Raw genomic sequence first — 21,698 nt, 5'->3', positions numbered from 1 at the left:
TTATTTTCTTTAAAAAATTGTAATATAAAATACGTTATAAATGTTTGTGTAACTATAAATAAATATTTTAAAGTTAAATTATTATTTCCTCTGTTTCAATATTAGTTGATTGTTTTTCATTTTTACAAGCATATTAAGAAATCATAAATAAGAAGATAATTTTACTAATTTACTTCTTAAAAAAACTACTTGGAAATTTTACAAACAATTTGTAATACATTTAATAACTTCTTGATTTAATAAGATAGATACTCCCTCCGTTCAAAATTGTTTGACATGTATACTAAAAATAGATGTTCAAGATTAATTGACAATTTAAATAATCAAGAAACAATCAGTAACTTTTTTCAAATTTGCCCTTAATGATAATGTAGTTCAATTGGAAAATTAGGTAGACTTTTGATGTTATTGATAGGGTAACATTAGTCAAATCACACATTGTATTAAATTTTTCTTGAGGGATGTGCATGACCTTAACATGACAAACAATTATGGACGGAGGGAGTAATTAATACTCATACCGTCCACTTTTATTTGTCATATTGCGCTTTTCAAAAGTGAATTCGACTAATTTTTAAAGTTAAATTAGATTACATTAATTCAATATTTGAAACCAAAAATTTAAGTATTCAAAAACTATATGAAAAGTACTATTACAATTTTTCGCATACCTGATAAAGAAATACATCTAAAATATTAGTCAAAGTTCTTATTATTTGAATCTAAAAATAGAAATCATAACAACTAAAAGTGGACGGAGAGGATATGAGATAACTATAGTAACATGATCAACTAATCTAGAAATATGTCATTATTTTTGGAACTGACTAAAAAGAAAATAATTTATATAACCTGAGATAGTAAGTACTCCTATATAATATTGTTCAATTTATTTCAATTTGTTTGTTCTATTTTAACTTACCAGTGTTTGAATCCTATGATTATAAATTATAGATACACCAAAATATATCAAAATGATCTTTAATTTTATTATCTTAAGAATGTCATATGAAAAAATTGAAAGTAAAGAATTTCATAAAAATTAATTTTTTAAAAATTAATTAGAGAAATAAAATAAAACAAATAAATTAAAATAAAAAATAATATATCTTTATACTGATATATACAAGTACAGCAGCAACACGGATTTTTATCAAGAGAACATGCATGTGTATGTATATCTATACACACACCAAATTTGTACTATTAATTATTACTATCATGCTTTTCGTTGAAGATGCACGAGATAAAGTAAATAAATATTTGTTTTCAGATAATAGGGAAAATGCACAAGTACCTCTCAACTTATGTTCGAAATTTTAGAGATACTCTTATATTATACTAAAGTTTTATTACCCCTGAATTTATTTTATAGGTAATTTTATATCTCTTTTCGGTCTATGTGGCACTAGCTTGAAGAAAAAAGTCAACCAGCGTTAGACCCACAAGATAGTGCCACGTAGGCCAAAAAGGGATGGAAAATTATTAATAAAATAAGTTCAAGGGATAATAGGACCTTAGTATAGTATAAGTGTGTCTCTGAGATTTCGAACATAGATTGAGGAAGTACTTGTGCATTATCTCTCAGATGATAATTATACACTTTAATATGATATCGCAATTTTAATATGATATTGCAATAAACATAGATTTTGGTTTGGCTTCTTATCGTCATCTATTATCAAAAAGAATTTCTACAAACTTGACCCATAAAAAAGGGGTGGTGGGAGAGGAGATGTTAGGAATATCAATTAGTGTTATCTAAGAATTTTTAGGCACCAACATGCACATAATAATTCAACATATACGTGCCCATGGCGAATTTATAGCCTAAAAATGGGGAATATGAATCCTGATTTCGGCATAAAATTAGATATTTTATGTATATAATACCGAACACTAACACTATTAGAAAGAAAAATAAATGTTGAGTTGTTCACTTAAAGAGTAGAAGATTAGGAATCAATTTTCACTTAGTATATATTTTTCTCTTTACATGTTATATAAATTCTAAATTCGATTGTCACAAAAATCTTAAATGAGAGTAGAATACGTTATATAATATATGTATCCAGGAAGCATTAGGAAATTAAGTTTGTATTGGGGCCAAATAGTGATTTAAAAGCTCTAAAAATGTTGAAAAATGAACATAATTATAAGCAATGTGTGAAAGCAAAAATCTGACTTTCCTGAGGTTGAACAAGTGAATTTTACCCTAGTGATTCACAAACCATACATATATTACTCCGACAAAAATAATTTTTAATAATAAATAAATATTACATATAAATAAAAAGTACGAAATCTTTTACGGACATTAGTTGATAGTCATAATTGGATTTAATATCGCTTTGTAGACTTTACAAACATTTACAAAAAATGCTACTCCTTCTGTCCACAAATGTTTGACAGGTATACTAAAATTATATATCCAAGATTAATTGTCAATTTAAACAATCAATAAATAATTAGTTGTTTTTTTTCTTCATTTTTTCCCTTAATAATAACTACATTTTGTTCAATTAAAAAGTTCTGTAGACTTTTAATATTCTTGGTGTTGTAAAGTTATATTAGTCAAATTATACACCTTGATAAACAATTATAGACTAAAGAAGTAATTATATTGCCTATAAAAATATATATTTAATCACATTTAAACTATTGTTGTTAAATAATTGCTTTCTTTTTAAGTGTATTTAACTTAGAGCTAGAGTTATTCTCTTCCCCCAACTCATCAATTTGCATTGGTTCATGGTTATTATATTTGACAAAGAATGTATATATAAGTAATACATTTGATGAGAATTAATCACTAAGGCATATATTTCACTTCTTTAGACTTCCCTTTGAAACTAGCTAGCTTAGCAGCTTTAATTTTCACATTATTAGATTTAAAAAAAGGTGGTCCATATATATATATATATAACTAAAGCTGAAACCTATAACATAAAAAAGAAAGTATATAATAACTATATATAAATATATCTAATAAAGAGATGACTAATTACCTAGCTAGTAAGGTATAGAATGTCCTTTTACAATGAACAGATCAAATAATTTATTTATTTATTATAGTAAAACCATAAACAAATCCCACAAAATAGGACACTTCACAATCACTCAGACATTTTTTTTTTACTACTCTCTGAATATGACACAATATATAGCCATAAAATACTTAGACAATGACTTTTTTTTAGTAGCTCAAAACTACTAAAAAGTCTATAATAATAAAAAAACAACCAAATTTATGGTCTGGCTAGTAATTTGCATGTGAACTAGCTAGAATACCATATAGCACACACTAGTAGACACATATTATACTTATAAATAGCACACAACACAACTTGTTTTTTTTCCATTATGGAAAAATAATTAGGTGTTCAAATATTTCCTCCTCCTCCTCCTGAGTTGTTTTGATCATTCCATGGAAAATAACTTCCTCCTCCATGATGATCATACCCCATTCTTCTACTCATTGCCATATTATGAAGTGTTGATCCAATATTTTCTCCTTCATGATGATGAGTTCCAATTAATGGTTGTGACATATCATTTGAAGCATAGCGCATTAAATCCGCTTTAGCCGAGTCGAGCTCCTTCTCAAGGCGCTCGACTTGGCGTTGGAGGAATGTTATTGCACTAACACAACCATAGACGGGGTCTCTCACTCTGGCCTCAGCTTCGTAGGCCAGAGTGTTGACCGCGTCCTCCCTCTGATGAGGGAGGACTTCGTTCAAAAGCTTTGTAACATTACTAGCACCAAATATTTTGTGAACATTTGCAAATTTGTGTGGCTCCTCAGGGGGGAAATGAGGTGCAAAAATACAGCCAGGAAGACATTTTCTTCTGAGGAATTTGCAAGCAGCACAAGGGGAATTGTAGCAGCTTGATGATGCCATATATATATATAAGCTGCAAATAAAACAAGTAAATTAATTTCATTTAATCTCTTTTTCTTTTAATATAGATGAATTTTTTATGTCATGAATTTTTCTACAACTCATGTGTATATATTTTCTTGGAATTCTTTGTGTAACAAAAATAAATAAAATCTTGTACTACACATTTAAGATTTAGAAAAGAAATCATGAGGAGAAAATATATTTTAAATTTTGAATCAAAAGAGTAGATCACAACCTTGAGAAAATTAATTGTTTTATGAAATGACCTAAGATAAAAGCATGTTGGATAATAAAAATGATGTAGAAAAGAAAATATCTTTCTGGTAATTAAACCACAAAAAAAAAAGAGGACAAAATACCTTGAGTAAATCAATTATTTTATGAAATCACTTAGATAAAAGCATGTTGGATGATAAAAAAAATGATTTAGAAAAGAAAATATCTTTCTGGTAATTAAACCACAAAAAAAAAAAGAGAGGACAAAATACCTTGAGTAAATCAATTATTTTATGAAATCACTTAGATAAAAGCATGTTGGATGATAAAAAAAATGATTTAGAAAAGAAAATATCTTTCTGGTAATTAAATCACAAAAAAAAAGGAGGAGAAAATACCTTGAGTAAATTAATTATTTTATGAAATCACTTAGATAAAAGCATGTTGGATAATAAAAATGATTTAGAAAAGAATTGAGAAGAGGATATCTTTTAATTATTATGGTAATTAAATCACACACAAAAAAAGGAGTAGAAAATACCTTGAGTAAATTAATTGTTTTATGAAATATAATCACATAGATAAAAGTATGTTTGATAATATATAAAACGATAATTTTCAAGATTAAATTCTAAATATTTCTGATGAAAAAATAATTCTTAATCTTCTTTTTTGTTCTGACTTATTTTCCTTTTTAATGGCTAAGAAGGGACTTTGCATGCTTTCTTCAATTTTACAAGTATCAAGAATTTGTCTTATCTATACCATCCTGCAACTTTTGCACAAACACTAGAATGATCAGGTTGATTTCTAAAATTGTCACTCATCTAACAGATATTAAGTTGATCATAGTTTTCAACAAAAAACATAACTAAAATTTAAAATAATAATTATTGATCGAGCGATCAGAAATCAACTCATATAAGCAAACTCTGGTTAGATTTGTTTGAATTGAGTTATAAGTAATGAGAAGTAAAGTGAGCATATTGTAAGATCTGAAAAATGTAGTAGTTGGGGATACATTTTGTATATGTAAATACAAAAACAAGTAAACCCTAGATCAAGAACTAAATATGACATGTATATAGTAAAGTATTTAATGAACTTTATCTAAACCTTTTGAGAGAAAAAAAGAGAGTATATATTCTAGCAATCAAAATAAATAAATAACATAGACCAAATATAAATTGAATTAAAACATTTGTGAGTACTTTACCTATTTGTGTGAACTAGGTTTAATTCTATGATAAGAAGAATGAAAAAAGGGAAGTACCTTTTTTTTTTCTGAGAAAATTTGTTATAACAAAAGTAGTAACATAAAAAAAAGAGTTGTTTACCACTAGTATTGATATTGATGAATTGAAGCCAACTCAAAAGGGAAAAACCCTAATTGCAATGAAGAGAAACTTAGCAAAATCCAATATAGAAAAAGTTGTTGTTGATGATAGAGAGAAAGGGTAAGAAGGCAAAGAGCATAATTTAGTGATGGAGAAGGAATGAAGGGCAAAAGACAAAAAGACAATATAATAATAATAATAAATGGTAGGGAGGTACATAAAACATTATGATAAAAAAGATGACTATGACTCTCTTTCGAATATTATTATTATTATTAATAATAATAATATCAAAAGATGACTATGACCTTGTTTCCCCCATTTAATTTTACCTTCTACCCTTTCATTTCCTCTTTTGCTTAAATAGAAAAAAATATGTATTATTGCTCTTGGCAAATGTCTAGGTTATTGTTGACAAATTTGGTTAGAAAACAATAGCAGAGTTAAAAGAGATCAAAGGGAGTTCATATAAGGTAAAAGATCATTTTTTTTGATTTTGTATATATAAATTGTTGAATTTCTTAGATATATATATCTAAGGAAAAACTATATTTCAAAATTTATTTTTAGATCACAAATTCATCAAGTTTTAAGTGTGACACATTAAATATTGAAAATGTGGTGAATTGAAACAATTATGTCGCGTGTATACACGAAAATAGCTTATAGCAGTAATAAATATACGCATTAACAAAGAGTGCTAAAATTTTTACTGGCATTAATTAATTGTCATTGGATTCAATGTCGTCATATATAGGCTTTAGGGACATTTATAATAAGTGCTAATTGGAGCTAAAAATTTATATTTAGCGACAATTAAGCTATTGTCATTATTTTAACTACCACTAAAAATCACTTTTGGTGTAGATGTTTTCCTTTCCATTTTATTAGGATTGATAAGGTAAAACCTAGCCCCCCTTTACTTGTACTTATTCGTAATTTTTTTTTAAAAGAAAAGATCGCTAGACACAGTCCAATAATATAAGTTTATTGGAAAAGAAACTTTTCCCACCAAGGATCTATTAGAGTACATGTGTTCACTTCTTTATTTTTGTTATTTTTGGAGTATTATATAGGGAAAACTAATTAATAAAAAATATATTTTGTTATGTTGATTAAAGGGTGCTATTAGTAGTCTAAAAGCAATATATTTTAGGATTATGATATGATAACTGATCTTTATACTCTATACCACCTCTATTAGTAGGTCATAATCAATGCGCATGGTCAACTCATTCTTCAATGGACTCTTTTAAATCCAATATTATACTCTTTCGTTCTATTTTACTTGTTTATGTTACTTGTTTATGTTTAATTTAATAAATTTTTTAATAATAAATAGAATAATAACTTTACTATATGTATCATCCTTATATGTTATCTCGTTAGTTGGAAATTGAACTCAAAATATTAAATGATCTCTTCATTTTTTAAATTAGCTAGACAAGTAAAAATGAACATCAACATTTATAATATAGTAGATAAGTTAAAGTAAACTGAGAGATGACTATAATATTAATCATTTCTTGATCGTTAACGGTGATAAGTAAAAAAAGGTAAATTAACACTTGATTTCTAAGCTAAACATGTAAATATGAATACCTATTATTTATAACATAATAGATAAATAAAAGTGTACTAATATTGTTACTCTTTTCTTGGTTGTTAATGGTGACCATTATCTAGATATATTAATAATATATATGATCAATTTTTTTAAAAATTTAATACTAGTCATACACAGAATAATGGAGACTTAAAAGCTGCTCTTGACAGGCTTGAGAACAATTATTCTTTTCCTACTCATAAGGAGAGGTCAACCATATCTATCTAGGCTTATAAGGAACACAAAAATTAATGAACTATCTAAGTTACATGGGATTATAAAAACATTTTATGTAATATATATATAGCTAGTTATTTACTCTTTTAAGAGTAAATTCTTTTATAACTAGGAGTGATTTTTTTAAGCCCTTCTTTTTTCAAAAAAATATAAAAGTTAAAACCAAAAGTGGAGGGGAATAAATTAAAAGTGGAAGAGAGAAACACCAAAAAGATAGTGAAAATAATAGTGGTGCATATATATGATATGATATAAAATATAAAATAACGTTAACATTTGGCTAAGTGAGTGCTTTTTATAAATACTCTAAAGGGCGTGATGTTTATTAAATTAAAATTAGTGGTGGATTATTCAATTTTTAAATGTTGATCTTGATGATCAAATTTATTTGTATTTATTATATATATATATATATATATATATATATCGAATTTTATTTAATCATTCAGATGTCAGTCACTATAACTTGCCTCTCCATTCATTAATATTGATAATGTCTATCACAATTAAATACATTATTATCATCAATTATCATATTATTTTATGTTTTTCCGATCATTGTTATTCTGTTAAAATTACTATTTATAGGTTTAGTGTTGAAGAATTATTTGTTTACAAATGACAGTTTTACCTTTTACGTATGAAACTGTGTAGGAATAGTGAATGATGTCACTTATAAGTCGAATTTTATGACATATTCTTGGATCACTAACAGACTACACTTTTTAATACTTTTTGCAGAGAATCGTTATTACTATTACTATATAATATGGCAACACCACTTTTACTCATCTTGACGTAGCAGAAAAAAAAACATTAAAATTTGGATTAATGAATTTGAAAATATATATATATATAAAATTTGCATTAAATAACTTTTGAAAAAACATACATCTAAAATAAAAGACTTGCCATAAAAGAACAGTTTGCCACCAATTACATTAATCCGAATTAGAATATATAAGTTCTATTAGAGTTAAATATTGTTTTTTCTTATCTCATTTTAAGTTGGTATATATTTTTCTTAACAAATTCAATCCTTTCATATACATTAAAACAAACAAAAAAAGTGTTAGCTTGTTAAAATCATATATGGTCGTATTTTATACTTATGTAAAAAATCACTATCATATTTATTTTCAAATAATATTTATTTACTTACGTACAACAACATATATAGGTGATGGATCTCATTAACATAAATTTTTTTTATAGTGATGTTGTATAAAAACACGTGCTTTATCATCCGGTTCCATCTCAAAACGTTACACAAATGAAACTGAATTACCAGATCTCTAAGCTTTTTCATTTTACTAAAAATTAATCTATACGTAAATTAACTCTGTCTTTTTTGTTCATATAACATTTGCATGATTATTTTGTGTTGAATTTATTACGTAGTATCTCTATTATTATTTTTTTTTTGATTTGTGTTATAATCAGGTGGAGATCAATGGCGGGTGCCATCTCCGCGCTGTTTCTTCTTGATATGAAAGGGAGATGCCTCATAAGTCGTGACTATAGAGGCGATGTTTCAGCTCAACAAGTCGAAAAATTCTTTACTAAGCACCTTGAAAAAGAGGTATGTTGTTCTTCTCTGTATCGTTCCAATTGTTATTATAACCATTTTGATGATGATTCAATACATTGTGTCTGAGTTGGACTTAAAATTCCTATTTTGAACAACTTTTTATGGTTATTGATCCTCAATCTTTGACGATTGCTTATTCATAGGCTATTAATTGTGTTCAATAGGATGATTTAGAATCTGATGGGCCAATATGCCACGAAAATGGCGTGAACTACATGTTTATACAGCACAAGAACATTTACCTGATGGCAGCATCAAAGCAGAATTCAAATGCTGCTAGCCTCCTTTTCTTTCTACATCGTGTAGTTGATGTAAGTTAGTCCATTTAACTTAAATTACTTTAACGAGTGATTGATATGAAGTGAGAAGTTTTCTTACTGTCTAACTTTTTGAAGGTTTTTAAGCATTATTTTGAAGAACTAGAAGAGGAGTCTCTACGAGATAACTTTGTTGTGGTGGTGAGTATAAGGAACGCGTTTTAGTCTTTTTGATTATGGGAAGTAGTAACTTATGGATTTTCAAAATGACATTATGTCAGTATGAATTGCTTGATGAAATGATGGACTTTGGTTATCCTCAATATACGGAAGCTAAGATTCTTAGTGAGTTTATCAAGACGGATGCATATAGAATGGAAGTCAACCAGCACCCACCAATGGCTGTGACAAATGCAGTTTCATGGCGTAGTGAGGGTGTATATCATAAGAATAATGAAGTATGTTCAGCTTTACTCTTTCTACTTTTGCTGTTAGTTTTTGCTTCTGGTTTAAAAATCGCGCTTTCTTTGTCTTCAATCAGGTTTATTTGGATGTGGTTGAACATGTTAATCTTCTTGTCAATAGCAACGGACAATTGATACGTTCTGAAGTTAATGGGGCGTTGAAGATGAGAGCTTATTTGAGGTACTTGGTTGTCTGTTATCATCTTCAACAGATAATTTGTTGAGTAGTCTGTTCTGTTTAGATGAACATACACTAGAGTTTTCCTAAAGTTGATCTGATTTCATTCCTACGTTTCCTCTTTGATCACCGTGAGGGGATCTACTCATTGCAATGATCTTGTTTTGCTATGATGGAACATGTTTTTATCCCTTGAAGTGGCATGCCTGAGTGCAAGCTCGGGCTTAACGACAAAGTACTATTGGAGGCTCAAGGTCGACCTACCAAAGGCAAATCCATTGATTTGGATGATATCAAGTTTCACCAGTAAGCATTTCTAGTAAATATGTCAGAAAGCTAGTCTGTTAATCAAGTGACTGCTTCCTCAATATGCTGTAAAATTCAGTAAATGAATCGCGTATACCATCCTTGACCCGAACTTACTGTACTTTCAGATAGTAAAATTCTTCTGTCTAAACCATTTAACGCGTATACTCAGGTGTGTGCGTCTGGCTAGGTTTGAAAATGATCGCACAATATCATTTATACCTCCTGATGGATCATTTGATCTGATGACTTATAGACTCAGTACTCAGGTCAATTTCATTATCTCTGTTACTATATTCTCATTGTAATGTGAAGTGTGCTGACTATATCATTCTTCTTCATTACTTGAGGCGGACTAAAAAGTTCATAACTTAACTAGTAATGGATTCAGGTGAAGCCACTGATTTGGGTGGAAGCTCAAGTTGAAAGGCATTCAAGAAGCCGCGTTGAGATGTCTGTCAAGGCCAGAAGCCAATTTAAAGAGCGAAGGTAGTATTCTTATCTATTGTGATCAGATATCAGACTAGTTGTAAGTTTTCTCAAGGAAATATTTCAACTGAACTAGCTAATGTATATGGCAGCACTGCTACGAATGTTGAAATCGAGTTGCCTGTACCATCTGATGCAATGAGTCCCATCATACGAACATCGATGGGATATGCTACATATGCTCCTGAGAGAGATGCAGTGGTATGGAAAATCAAGTCATTTCCGGGTAACAAGGTAGAGATTCAGTAAAATGATGTGTGTAATGTATCCATTTGACTGTTTACTAGTTTTATCAGTCACATTTTAACTAACGCACAGGATTATATGCTGAGGGCAGAGTTTAGACTTCCAAGTGTAATATCTGAAGATACACCTCCTGATAGAAAAGCTCCAATTCGCGTTAAGTTTGAGATACCATATTTTACAGTCTCAGGAATTCAGGTAATTTTATCTTAACCTTGTGGACAAAAAGTTCCATTGCACTTTCGGTTTCAATCTTATATGAAGTACTCCATGTCAACATTTTGAGTTTGAGCAGGTTCGTTATCTCAAAATCATCGAAAAAAGTGGATATCAAGCTCTTCCATGGGTGAGGTACATAACAATGGCTGGTGAATATGAACTAAGGCTTATATGAGCAGGACTATCTTTGTGGCACTGCACTATGTGTACTACTGAAATCTACGCTATTTTTGGTAATATTCCACTTTTGTGTTCTTCATATACTTTCATCTCGGAAAAAGTAAATATATACCTCCAACAATCCACATTGAGAAATGCAGGCTGCAGCTATGTAGTTTTAGTGATGTCTGCTCTTAAGGTCTCTTTCACTGTTCTTTCTCCTCAAAATGGTTTAAGATGTAGCAAGAACAGCAAACGAATCTTATCTCGATAATGAGGATGTATTTGCATAGAGTCAATAAGTTCACAAAAACAAATATATACATTTTTGTATACATCCTTCTGCACCATTTAGTCTTACAGAATATCTATGCCTACAAAAAAAACTTGAACTCTATTCATGGATTGTCCATAGAACTGAGCTGAGACAACCTTCGAATAAATTCATCATACTCTTCCTTATGGCTTATCAAACTGATCCTCACGTAGTTCTCGCTTGAACCAAAATGTGTCCCACTCCTGGTCAAAATCTTGTGCTTCTTCAGGAATTTTTCACAGTCATCTATGGATTTCTCGCATTTTAGCCATGCAAAAGCTGAAAAGAGGAGAAGAAAAGTTGTTTTGCTTCATAGTTGAATAAAAAAAACTGTCAAAAAATTAGATAAAATCTCAATAAGTAAACTAAAATTACCAGGCTGTGTTCCAAATCTCTGCTCACTGAAGTTACATTTTTCGACAGGAAAGTCAGGTAAACTAAAAGTTTGGCCTTTGCTGACTGCTGATCTCAATTGTCTCCATCGCTTTGCCATTTCATTGTAGACATAATGGAAGAAGAGTGTAGACTTGTCAAATTTCTCTGGGTGCTCGTAGGTGTCAGCAATAACATCAAGGATTTTAGCAGCTCGGAGCTGTGAGTCTTTAGAGACACCAATGCTGCTGATCTCTATAAATTTAGTCATCTTCTTGGCAACTTCTTTATCTTTCACTAGAGCCCATCTACAGTTTTGATGAGTATATTTCCATCAAAATATGCAACCATGTCGTTAACCAAGTACCAGTATAGTCATAGTTAATTAATGCAACAGAACACGAAAATGTCTTTATTGTGGGGCACTGATATATAATAATCCAAAGAGGAAGAGTAAAAAACAAAATGCGCTGCAACTCAAAAACTACATGAAATTTGTCTGTTTATTTGGTTTCTGCTGAAATTCTTACTCGCGAAATGAAAATTCTAGAGTATTGTGAAAGTAGTTTAGATGGAATGGACTCACTTAAGTTCTTAAATATTACTTCCTCCGTAAGTGTTTGACTAGGTACGGAGTTCATGAAAGAAAGAAAGACTTTTGACACATGTAGAACTTGTGGTCTTAAACATGTCATGACAATTTTTATAAGCTATAAGATCATGTCCTCAAGGATAAAGTAGAAGGTATACAAGCTGAAGCATACAAAATGAGATAGTGTCATATAAAATAGGAATCGGTTACATACCCTATACGTATCCCAGCATGTCCAGTGCATTTGGAAACTGTGAACAACATAATGTCATTGTCTGCCTGAAATGAAATCGGAGTATACTGGGGCCAATAGTAAGCTAGGTCATGCACCAGTATTCCTCCACTTCCATTGACTATAGCTTGCCTGATTGATCCGTCAGGATTATTTGGAGAAGTCACAAGCTCAATATAGGGATCATCTTTGTTAAATTTAGAGGGATCACCTTTCCACTTGTAGAGACCAGATTTCAAGCAGTCAACGATCAGTGGATATGACTGCAAGAATTGAAAAGTTTGAATTGTTAGCTACAATACTAAGATTCCTTAAAGAATTCATCTTAATTAACATGATATATGCTTCAATGGAAAGACAAGAGTACATATTGTTTGGTTAAGTCGATTGAACGATAGAGTCGTGTATCCAGGTAACATTCGGCACCTTACATGAAAAGATACCTGTCTGGTTGCTTCCTAAGCTTGCAACGCGAACAGGTGATCATAGACATGTGTGAAATAAGGAACAGAAAAAATAAAAGAGGAGGCAGATGCCGATTTTACTTGAAACAAGAAAAGTCTTGCTGAAGCATATGATTGTAATTAAAGATAATGGAAGCAAAGGGAATAGTGACAGCAAAGATTATGACAACTTGTAGGAGAAATATTAAATACAAGAAACTTCAAAATTTAAAAGATTTGTTTGACTGGTTGAAGGAGTAAATGAGCAGACAAAGCAATCTGAAAATTTTAAAAAATATGTTCTGTACAGTTGCTTCTGCAGAAAACTATAGTGAAAGTGGACAAATTTAGAGCAGAAACATGAACCTCTGCAAATCTGAAATATAATATATTTATATTGGTGAAAACTAGGGTTGACTTGGTATAGATTATAGTATTTACAAATCTATTTAGAAGTTTGCCAAATGCTGGCTGTCCTGCTATTATTAAAGCACAACCAGACTAAATTTTTGTTATTTGGCTAATCAGTTATCGGAGGCGGATTCAAGATTTAAATTTTATGGGTTCACAACGACCTTAAGTTAATCTGTAATTATAAATGAGTTCATAATAAAAAAAGTATAGTTATTTAGAAGATTCCTTAACATGTAACCAGACCTCTAGATCCGTCCCTGTCAGCTGTATGCAAAGTCAGTATGCAATGAATTACATGTGATGAGATTCACTTAAGAAACCCAATAATCATAATCTGCATTACTTACAGAGTAAAATGGGGCAGCAGATACAATACTCATTGGCTCTGGTGCATTCGATGGAGAGAGAGCGTATAACGCAGCCTGAAACAGTTGTGTAGATCCCGTTCCAACTACAATGTGATAGTTTCTAGTCTGAGCATTACCAACTAGATTGTGCAGTCTAGTTACTGCATTTGCAAAGCCTGGCTCCAGAAACCAGCAATGGTTCTTAGTATCCGAAAAATAACTAATGGATTGCCAACCTGATAAAACAAGTGTTGTTTTGTCTCCCATTTGCTTCCAGTAGACCTCGTACATGGTAGGATCACCACTGCAGAGATTTTACAAGACATTAAAGCTTCTTCGTACTGTTATTTCATATTAATTTAAAAAAGCATTTTCCTTTCTAAAATGGACCAAAAATAGCTTCACTTATGAATACAGTATCTACCTTATATTGTCCGCAACAAAAAACAACATAAACCAAATTCGTCATTTCAGCAATTACATTGACATAAAGTTTTCAACAATGCAACACAATGTACCATTAACTAAAAGTGATCCAATCTAGACAATAGTCCATGTTGCAACATCATTCAATACTGATTAGGTGGTTAGGTGAGGCCGAGTTATGAGTCTTTTCCATCAAAGTAAGGACAGGAGATTTAAGACGAATCTACGGGGCAAAATACGAAGTTATCTGTCCTACTAGCCGCGCGGAAGAAGTGTTGCATAAAGGATAACTAGTACTAGGTAGTAACATAAAAATGGCTCCAAAAAGTTAAGGATAAAGTAGTGCATGCACCTTACCCTCGTTGTATAAAGGATGGGTAAGTGCACTTCCAAATCTTAAGGGTCCCAAACTTAAGTCTTTTGGATATTCTCAAAGGACAATAGGATTATGTATGTAGACCCACAAGGATCTAAATTATATTAACTAGTCTGAAAGTAATTTCAAACAGTATAGAACTAATACTAATAAATGTATAACAAAGTGGTATTTTGAATTGTTTGAGGGTCATCCAGCAAGTGCAAAACACAAGAATGATTATGTCTGGTTAATGAGAGAATCAAGGACCACCATCTATAGTAGAAAAATGTTGAAGCAAAGTAATTAGTGAAGCAGTTTCCAATGTTAAACAATCATAGCATAGTGTAAAGTGTAAAACACTCAGCACAAGTTATTATCCCTTATCATGCCCATCCTAACCCAACCATATCGGAGTATTTTTGCAGGATCTAGCACACACTGGACAACATTTTAAGAGTCCGAGCAACATAAACTCCCACCAACAACCTCCTGGAGACAGAAGCCCAGTTCATTCTCATTATCAAAGATTGCATCTTTTATGGCTCATTGTCATTTCCAAGCCCCCAGCACTCCTTACAGATAGAATCCACCCCCACCCCCACCCCACCACTAGGATAAAATAAACAAAAAATAAAACAAATACTGACACCCTTCTGTTATGCCAGCAAAACATGTCCTCCCATCCCTGCCTCACCACTGATGATCCTCCATCACTGGCAAGAATACAGAGATTGCCAAAAAAAAATTGTCTTTGCTTTGCTCGACAGCAATTATTATTTTGTTAAAAAAAAATATTACTCCACCCATCCCAGTTTTGAAATATGTAATATAAAATAAACCTTATATATTTGTACGGTTGCATATAGTCACACGGTTCAACATGATATTAGAACGTACAAAGTTCAATCAGGCCCACACACTCTAATTATGAAAAGAAAAAGAAAAAAAAAACATTCTTTTGAAAACGGACTAAAAATAAACGGAGAAAAAGATGGAGTCTTGAAACTTACTGGTCCAGATTGATGTACTGATCAGTTGCAGGCTTAGCCTTACGAAGCACATCCTTAACCAGGCTGACCTCATTGTTCCGATTGGTGTCCCGGCCGGCGAGTCCAGCCCATTCATGTTCATGATGCAGTAATTTCAACAGTAGGCCTGCATTGATAGCTATAGAAATGATAAGCAAGTGTTTTATTGTTGGCATAATCTTCTGGTTCCTCATAAGGCTGAAACCCATCTGTGATGTGATTTTGTACAAACAGAATAGATAATATATATATAGTGAAGTGAGACTTGAAACAGAGTAATTTTCTCTTTCTTAATGCTCTGTTCTGTGTGATATCAAAGATGGTTCAAGGGTTGGTATTTATAATCGTTCAAAGTGGATTTCTTTTTACTTTTATAATCATGGTATCCAAATTCGAACATATCGGTTGGGTTGGGTTTTAAAAGTGTGAATCACTAGCTACTTATTAGGTTTTAAAATTGCATTTTTTTTATACATTTTTTAAAAAAAATAATAAACTCGTATTTGTAGTTTGACATATTATAACTTTTTTAATTATTTATTCATTTTATTTTGAGAGGAAATAATTTACAACCTCCAATACATTAGAGAGATTAATTTTCTTAAGGATACACGATAAGTTCTGTGGACACGAAATCTTAATTGTTTTTAATTTATTATTATTCTGATTACATGAGATAACAAACTTAAAGAACTTAAATATATATATTTTTTGTATTTGAAATTTTTGGAGATTAAATTTTTTTTTAAATTTTCTACTTTGTCTAAATCTGAAACTGACTTGAAGAATATAAAAACTTCATAAAAATTTAAGGTACATTCGGATAGATTAGAAAAATATAAAAATATTATCAAAATTTAATGTTCATTTAGTAAATTATATAAGGATAGAATCTTTAGTATTAATATTCTGCAATTGGTTTGACTTTGATTCCACTGATAAAGGAGAACGAGGTGAGAAGTTGAAACGTGACTCAAACTAAAATATACCCACTTACTGAGTCAATTCTTGATTTAATTAGGTGGATTCATCACTAATTACTATTATTGTTTTAATTACTTACACCTCCTATCCTATTTAAATGTCATTCTTAGCAAAATCAATACATAAATAATATTATTCTTCAATAAATTAATTTATGTTAATTTATCGAATAAAAAAAATTTACCACATGAGAACTGACTCGATTTTCAACTAATAAGACTAATTAGTCTTTAAACATCGATGAACAAACACGTTTATTTAATGTTAAGCGATGATAAAGATTTGATTTTTCAAATCATATGTGATCTTTTAAGTAAATTACTCTGTACGTTTTATTTTATATGATTTTACTATAAAAAATAAGTATTTTATTTTACTTATTCATTTGAGCATATAAAAGATTTTTATTTTTAAAATGTATTTTCCATTAATTTTCTACAAGGACCAGTTGATGATATGTGAGAGGTGAGTTATGCTAGTCCATTTTTAACCAATAATGCTCACTAGTCCTAATAATTACATGCAAATAAGGACCTAAATTTATGCAATTAAGTTAGGTGATTACCAAAATTATTTTCTTTTGTTTAATGATTGGAGTAGATTTGTGCGAATAAAAGCTGGAATTTTATTTTATGTCAGCCCAGAAATAGAATAAAATAGTCATATTGGTTGTGGTGCATTGTTGAGAGTTGTTCACCCTTAATCAAATGTTTTGAATTCGAGCTCTACGTATGGAGAAAATCTTGTAAGGAATGTCACCCTCAAATAGGCCTGCAGAGTGCAGAGCGCGATTCAAATTTAGTCAGAGCTTCAATGCAAATTTCAATACCTAGTGAAAAACCAAAAAGAAAAAGTGATCCCGTAAGTGACAATAAATCTATTACTCTAGGGTTTGACCCCTCTTGAGGCTTCAATTATGGATGATTTAGCCTGGCTAGCCTATTAAATGTATGGTCCTTCTCAGCGTCCCATTAAACTTTATCTTTTCTCCTTAGTATTGGAGTTGGTATAATTATTTTCTTTCGAGATAAATTAAATAAATTATATTAGTATAATATGTGATATTTCAAATTCTAATGTATAACGAACTTAAAAATTAATCAAATTATATGTAAAACTTACTTTGCAATTATACGAAGTATTGCAGAAACCAAAGAGATAATTTTAAAATTTTCATAGTGAATAAAAAAGGAGGAGGAATGGTGAATATTTATAGCCAAATATTGGGTTTCAATCGAAGATACATAACTTTTTTGTTGGTGGCTTTTCGTGAAACTATGTTCGGAAGGTTTTTTTTATTGAAAAGATACCGATTTGATTTTTTTTTAAAAATAATTGGAAGATATATTAGTGAATCGATTTATCAAATTAAAATTTAAAAGCGAAATCAAAGATAATAACGCAAAAGAGCCTCTTTTCATTTTAATTTTTTTAATTTTCTATTTTGTATCGCTTCCAAAAATCCAAACACTATTTTAATCATTTTTTCTTCACTCTAGCATCTTTACAAATAATTTGAGTATTCAGTTCCAAGCCTCATTGCTGACTTACACAATTGATAGAGATTTTATCGAAAGTAAATTTTATTAAATTAATTTTAAGTGGGATATTTTAAAATTTAAAATTTAAAATTTAATTATCACTATTTCAAATAAGGGGAGTGCGAAGAAAAAACAAAAAAAAAAATCTCTTTTATTTAATTAAAATAAATAAACAAGTTAAAATAAAACTAATCTATTTTTAGTACTCCAGTAAAATAAAATGGGGAAGAAATAATTAAAAGTGACCAAAATAATATAGTTTGATGTGGGTTTGCTTAGGCGACGGCTATTTGCAGTACCTAAACAACCGCCGTCACATCCCCGCCGGTGGTGATTTCCCGGCGAAGCACCGAACAACTCGATCAGCAAGGTCCTAAGTTTGTTTCTGAAAATAATTGTGTAAGGTACGCTTATGTAGCTGTTTTTGGTGTTTAATCTTGCATCTATTGTGATTCATTCACTACAAATGGCCTTAAAGATTACTGAAAGAGGAATCCATGAAGCTGAAAATCCAATTGAAGTGTCTTTTAGAGAAGCTTTTGAGCTTCTTAAACCCCAACTAAACCCACCATTTACCTTAAAAGTGCTAACAAAAGAGGAATACTCAAACCTGAATAAAGCTTTAATATTTGGCATTTTCTCCCAACCCAATTTGGCTGAAGTTCATATTAAGCATCTACATGCAATTGTTATTGATGGGTATGATTTGTTTACTTGTATGCTTGTCAAGATTGTTGATGAATTGTATGTAAAATTGGTTGACTCTGTGAAAATTCAGCTTATATGGGTTACTAAAGAGATGTTGAATGTATTGGCTATAGGATTTGATAAATTGATGGTGGCTCTTTTAAGGCAAATTGTAGGTGGGGATTTTAGTGAGGGAAATTTGTGGTTGTGTTTGGAGATGGTTGCACTGTTTTTAGCCAATTGGGATTGTTTATTAGAGGAAGAACCATTGATGTTGAATAAGGGGTTGTATGTGTTCCTTCGATTATTGGCCGATCATTATGGAGTTCCAAGTAATCCAATGATTGATGGATTGAAGAGAATGGAGGTTGTATTCTGTGTTCGACTTTTGAGGGAACAATTTCTTTTGTGTTTGAAGATAGGGAGGGACTTAATTAGGCTTTTGCAAGACTTGGTTCATATACCTGAGTTTAAAGCCATATGGAGAGACTTGTTATTGAATCCAAGACACTTTGGGGTGGATGGATTTAAAGATATTTCACAAATTTACCACACAAAAACTCCAAGTTCATACTTTTTGCTTCGAGTAACTCCTGAAATGGAAACTAAATTGAGGTTTTTGCTTACACATGTCAAGTTGGGTAACCAAAAGAGGTACCAGGTTTGGTTCGCTAAGAAGTTCCTTGGAGTACCTGGGAGTGAAGTCATTTTAACCGACATTGTTAGGTTTATATGCTGTTCAGTTCATCCATCCAGTGAAATTATGCAACCAGATATCTTACCCAGATGGGCTGTGATTGGTTGGCTATTGACGTCGTGCAGGAAGAGTTATGTCCAAGCAAACTTGAAGCTCGCATTGTTTTATGATTGGCTTTTCTATGATGAAACCACTGATAATGTAATGAACATTGAGCCTGCAATTCTTTTGATGGTGAACTCTATACCCAATTATATTGAAGTTACCCGTACTCTTCTCGAGTTCCTACTAATTGTGGTTGACAACTATGATATTGAGAGGAAGGAGATAGTCTCCAGAGGGGTGTCAACAGCTCTTTCTACACTAGTTAAAAGAGGAGTTGTTAGTTCACTTGATGTTTTGACTCGTTGTGACATGATAGCACCAGTTCATAGGGAAATGTTTGGAAAATTGGTATTGGTCATGCAAGGTATCCATTCCCAAAAAATAGGATCAGCCAGTATCATCCATGATATATCACCACCACCTAGCCATTTGCTCTCATCAAGCTTGGGATCCCAACACCCTAACAGGGTGAACTGTAATTAATTGTGTCATCACAGGCATATACAGGGAAGATCTGTTGATGCATCACTTTCGCCTCCCAAAGAATTGCTTGTGATCCTTTTGTCCCAACAGGCGGTTAAGTTCCACTCAACTGGATACAAGTTTCAAGGAGAAGTTTGAAATCAAGGTGATAGGAGAAACATCTCTTTCGCCTCCCAAAGAATTGCTTGTGATCTTTTTGCCCCAATAGCTAAAGTTGGACTCAAGTGATGAAAGTTTCAAGGAGAAGTTCAAAATCAAGGTGATAGGAAGTTTTTCTGGGTAATTCTTGATACCTGAAGGTAAAAATATCCTCATCATGTTGCTATATGTTTCTTTAGGTCTTAAGAGATGCACATTCTTCTCATTCTTATGTTTATATCGGTATTCTCTATTTCCGGAGTAGCTCTCTTTTTGTCAATAGTTCTGCATTCTGTAATTGTCAAATCACTTACACAGGGATAAACAACTTGAACAACTCATCTTTGATGAGACTTGGTTGTCTCATCTGTGTGAGATGTGATCACAATTTTGTGTTGTAGAGGACTCAGGGACAAGATAGGGTTCTCCCAACCTCACTGTTACTATACAACCTCTTATATAATATGGCCAGATAGAAGAGAAATAGAAGTTAGGAACATACATGTCTAAATTTGGTCATGGAAAAGCCTACTAAAGCTGCTCTTACAGAATTTTTGGTGGCTTGATAAAATGAAACTAACAAGTGTATAATTTTGACAAGTTTCTTAACTAACAGGCAAAATGTTGACATTTAGTATATATGTTGTGATTTCCCCCTTTCATAATTCTGTAGAGCTATGGAATCAAAATAGATAGAATTTTGAGTAGTTAATAGTATAGATAGATATTCCTGATTGAATTCCACATCCTTTTTTTTCTTTTTGCTTGCGTTCCGAAGAAGCTTACAAATTGCAGCTTTGTTTCAAGCTTGTATGTCTGATATATTGAATCCTCCTGCAGATTTGGGTATGAAATCAAGGTCTTCTTTGAAGTATCTACATCTTCTGTCCATAGAAATCTCCTACATAGGCTCTCAATGCAAGCTTTCTTTGGCAACTGAGACCAAAATTACTCTACTTTTATTGCATTTGGACTTTATTTTCAATTTGCTGGTTCTGAAAGTTACGGCTACTGAGTAGTTTCTAGCCTTGAAATCTTAATTGTTTCACAAATATATTGTTGTGCAGTATGATGTTTAAACCATAACTTTTAAATCATTTCTCAAAACAAGTTTCTCGACAACAATAAGGGACCCTAGTCATTCTCAAATGATTTTGATTCTAAAAATAGTCATTCTCACTAATAGCCAATAGGGAACAGGTTCACCTTCGATGTATTTTTTCTGAAAAAAAAAACTAAAATCACCGTTAACTAATATGAATATATCGTCAACCACCACCATCAATACCACTGCAAATCATCTCCATCATCATTAGCAAATATATATA

General features: G+C 31.2%; 3 protein-coding genes and 1 long non-coding RNA gene across 7 annotated transcripts; 2 read left to right on the top strand and 2 right to left on the bottom strand.

The window, feature by feature from the left end:
* Positions 1-3,033: 3,033 nt before the first annotated feature.
* Positions 3,034-5,855, bottom strand: LOC101253500 (uncharacterized). The gene is made up of 2 exons (XR_011221823.1): positions 5,459-5,855; positions 3,034-3,915 (listed from the first exon to the last, which is right to left on the bottom strand). It is a non-coding gene; the product is annotated as an uncharacterized lncRNA (long non-coding RNA).
* Positions 3,811-12,382, top strand: LOC101256681 (AP-1 complex subunit mu-2-like). Of its 3 annotated transcripts, XM_026031325.2 has the most exons (14): positions 3,842-3,930; positions 5,863-5,931; positions 8,745-8,883; positions 9,057-9,203; positions 9,288-9,350; positions 9,431-9,607; positions 9,691-9,794; positions 9,990-10,097; positions 10,270-10,366; positions 10,489-10,586; positions 10,679-10,820; positions 10,905-11,027; positions 11,125-11,281; positions 11,947-12,382. In XM_026031325.2, exons 3-13 carry the CDS (start codon positions 8,755-8,757, stop codon positions 11,221-11,223), a joined length of 1,287 nt encoding a protein of 428 aa, XP_025887110.1. In that variant the 5' UTR covers positions 3,842-3,930; positions 5,863-5,931; positions 8,745-8,754; the 3' UTR covers positions 11,224-11,281; positions 11,947-12,382. The 3 variants fall into 3 exon arrangements, with proteins under 3 accessions (XP_019070153.1, XP_025887110.1, XP_069155518.1); XM_019214608.3 differs by lacking the exon at positions 5,863-5,931 and having other exon boundaries at positions 3,811-3,930; XM_069299417.1 differs by lacking the exons at positions 3,842-3,930; positions 5,863-5,931 and having other exon boundaries at positions 8,473-8,883.
* On the bottom strand, positions 11,470-16,143 carry LOC101253797 (tryptophan aminotransferase-related protein 2). 2 transcript variants are annotated; one of them, XM_004242111.5, is made up of 5 exons: positions 15,718-16,143; positions 13,924-14,227; positions 12,702-12,982; positions 11,899-12,203; positions 11,470-11,802 (listed from the first exon to the last, which is right to left on the bottom strand). In XM_004242111.5, exons 1-5 carry the CDS (start codon positions 15,942-15,944, stop codon positions 11,606-11,608), a joined length of 1,314 nt encoding a protein of 437 aa, XP_004242159.1. In that variant the 5' UTR covers positions 15,945-16,143; the 3' UTR covers positions 11,470-11,605. The 2 variants fall into 2 exon arrangements, with proteins under 2 accessions (XP_004242159.1, XP_025887109.1); XM_026031324.2 differs by lacking the exon at positions 15,718-16,143 and adding an exon at positions 14,348-15,257.
* Positions 16,144-18,475: 2,332 nt separating this feature from the next.
* Positions 18,476-21,422, top strand: LOC101264832 (uncharacterized). Its single transcript, XM_004241485.5, has 2 exons — positions 18,476-20,531; positions 21,211-21,422. Exon 1 carries the CDS (start codon positions 18,727-18,729, stop codon positions 20,230-20,232), a length of 1,506 nt encoding a protein of 501 aa, XP_004241533.1. The 5' UTR covers positions 18,476-18,726; the 3' UTR covers positions 20,233-20,531; positions 21,211-21,422.
* Positions 21,423-21,698: the final 276 nt, after the last annotated feature.

This window comes from Solanum lycopersicum, chromosome 6 (assembly GCF_036512215.1).
Source record: "Solanum lycopersicum chromosome 6, SLM_r2.1".
NCBI classification, from domain to species: Eukaryota; Viridiplantae; Streptophyta; class Magnoliopsida; order Solanales; family Solanaceae; genus Solanum; species Solanum lycopersicum.
This window is presented reverse-complemented; position numbering and strand designations above follow the sequence as displayed.

What these genes read in the sequence shown, in the direction of transcription:
- LOC101256681 (XM_019214608.3), top strand. Translation starts at nt 8,755, where the DNA reads ATGGCGGGTGCCATCTCCGCGCTGTTTCTTCTTGATATGAAAGGGAGA. An exon ending in CTTATAGACTCAGTACTCAG is followed by an intron (nt 10,367 to 10,488) that starts GTCAATTTCATT and finishes TAATGGATTCAG; the next exon opens with GTGAAGCCACTGATTTGGGT. An exon ending in AGTCATTTCCGGGTAACAAG is followed by an intron (nt 10,821 to 10,904) that starts GTAGAGATTCAG and finishes ACTAACGCACAG; the next exon opens with GATTATATGCTGAGGGCAGA.
- LOC101264832 (XM_004241485.5), top strand. Translation starts at nt 18,727, where the DNA reads ATGGCCTTAAAGATTACTGAAAGAGGAATCCATGAAGCTGAAAATCCA.
- LOC101253797 (XM_004242111.5), bottom strand. Translation starts at nt 15,944, where the DNA reads ATGGGTTTCAGCCTTATGAGGAACCAGAAGATTATGCCAACAATAAAA. An exon ending in CTGCTGCCCCATTTTACTCT is followed by an intron (nt 12,983 to 13,923) that starts GTAAGTAATGCA and finishes CAATTCTTGCAG; the next exon opens with TCATATCCACTGATCGTTGA. An exon ending in CATGCTGGGATACGTATAGG is followed by an intron (nt 12,204 to 12,701) that starts GTATGTAACCGA and finishes TCAAAACTGTAG; the next exon opens with ATGGGCTCTAGTGAAAGATA.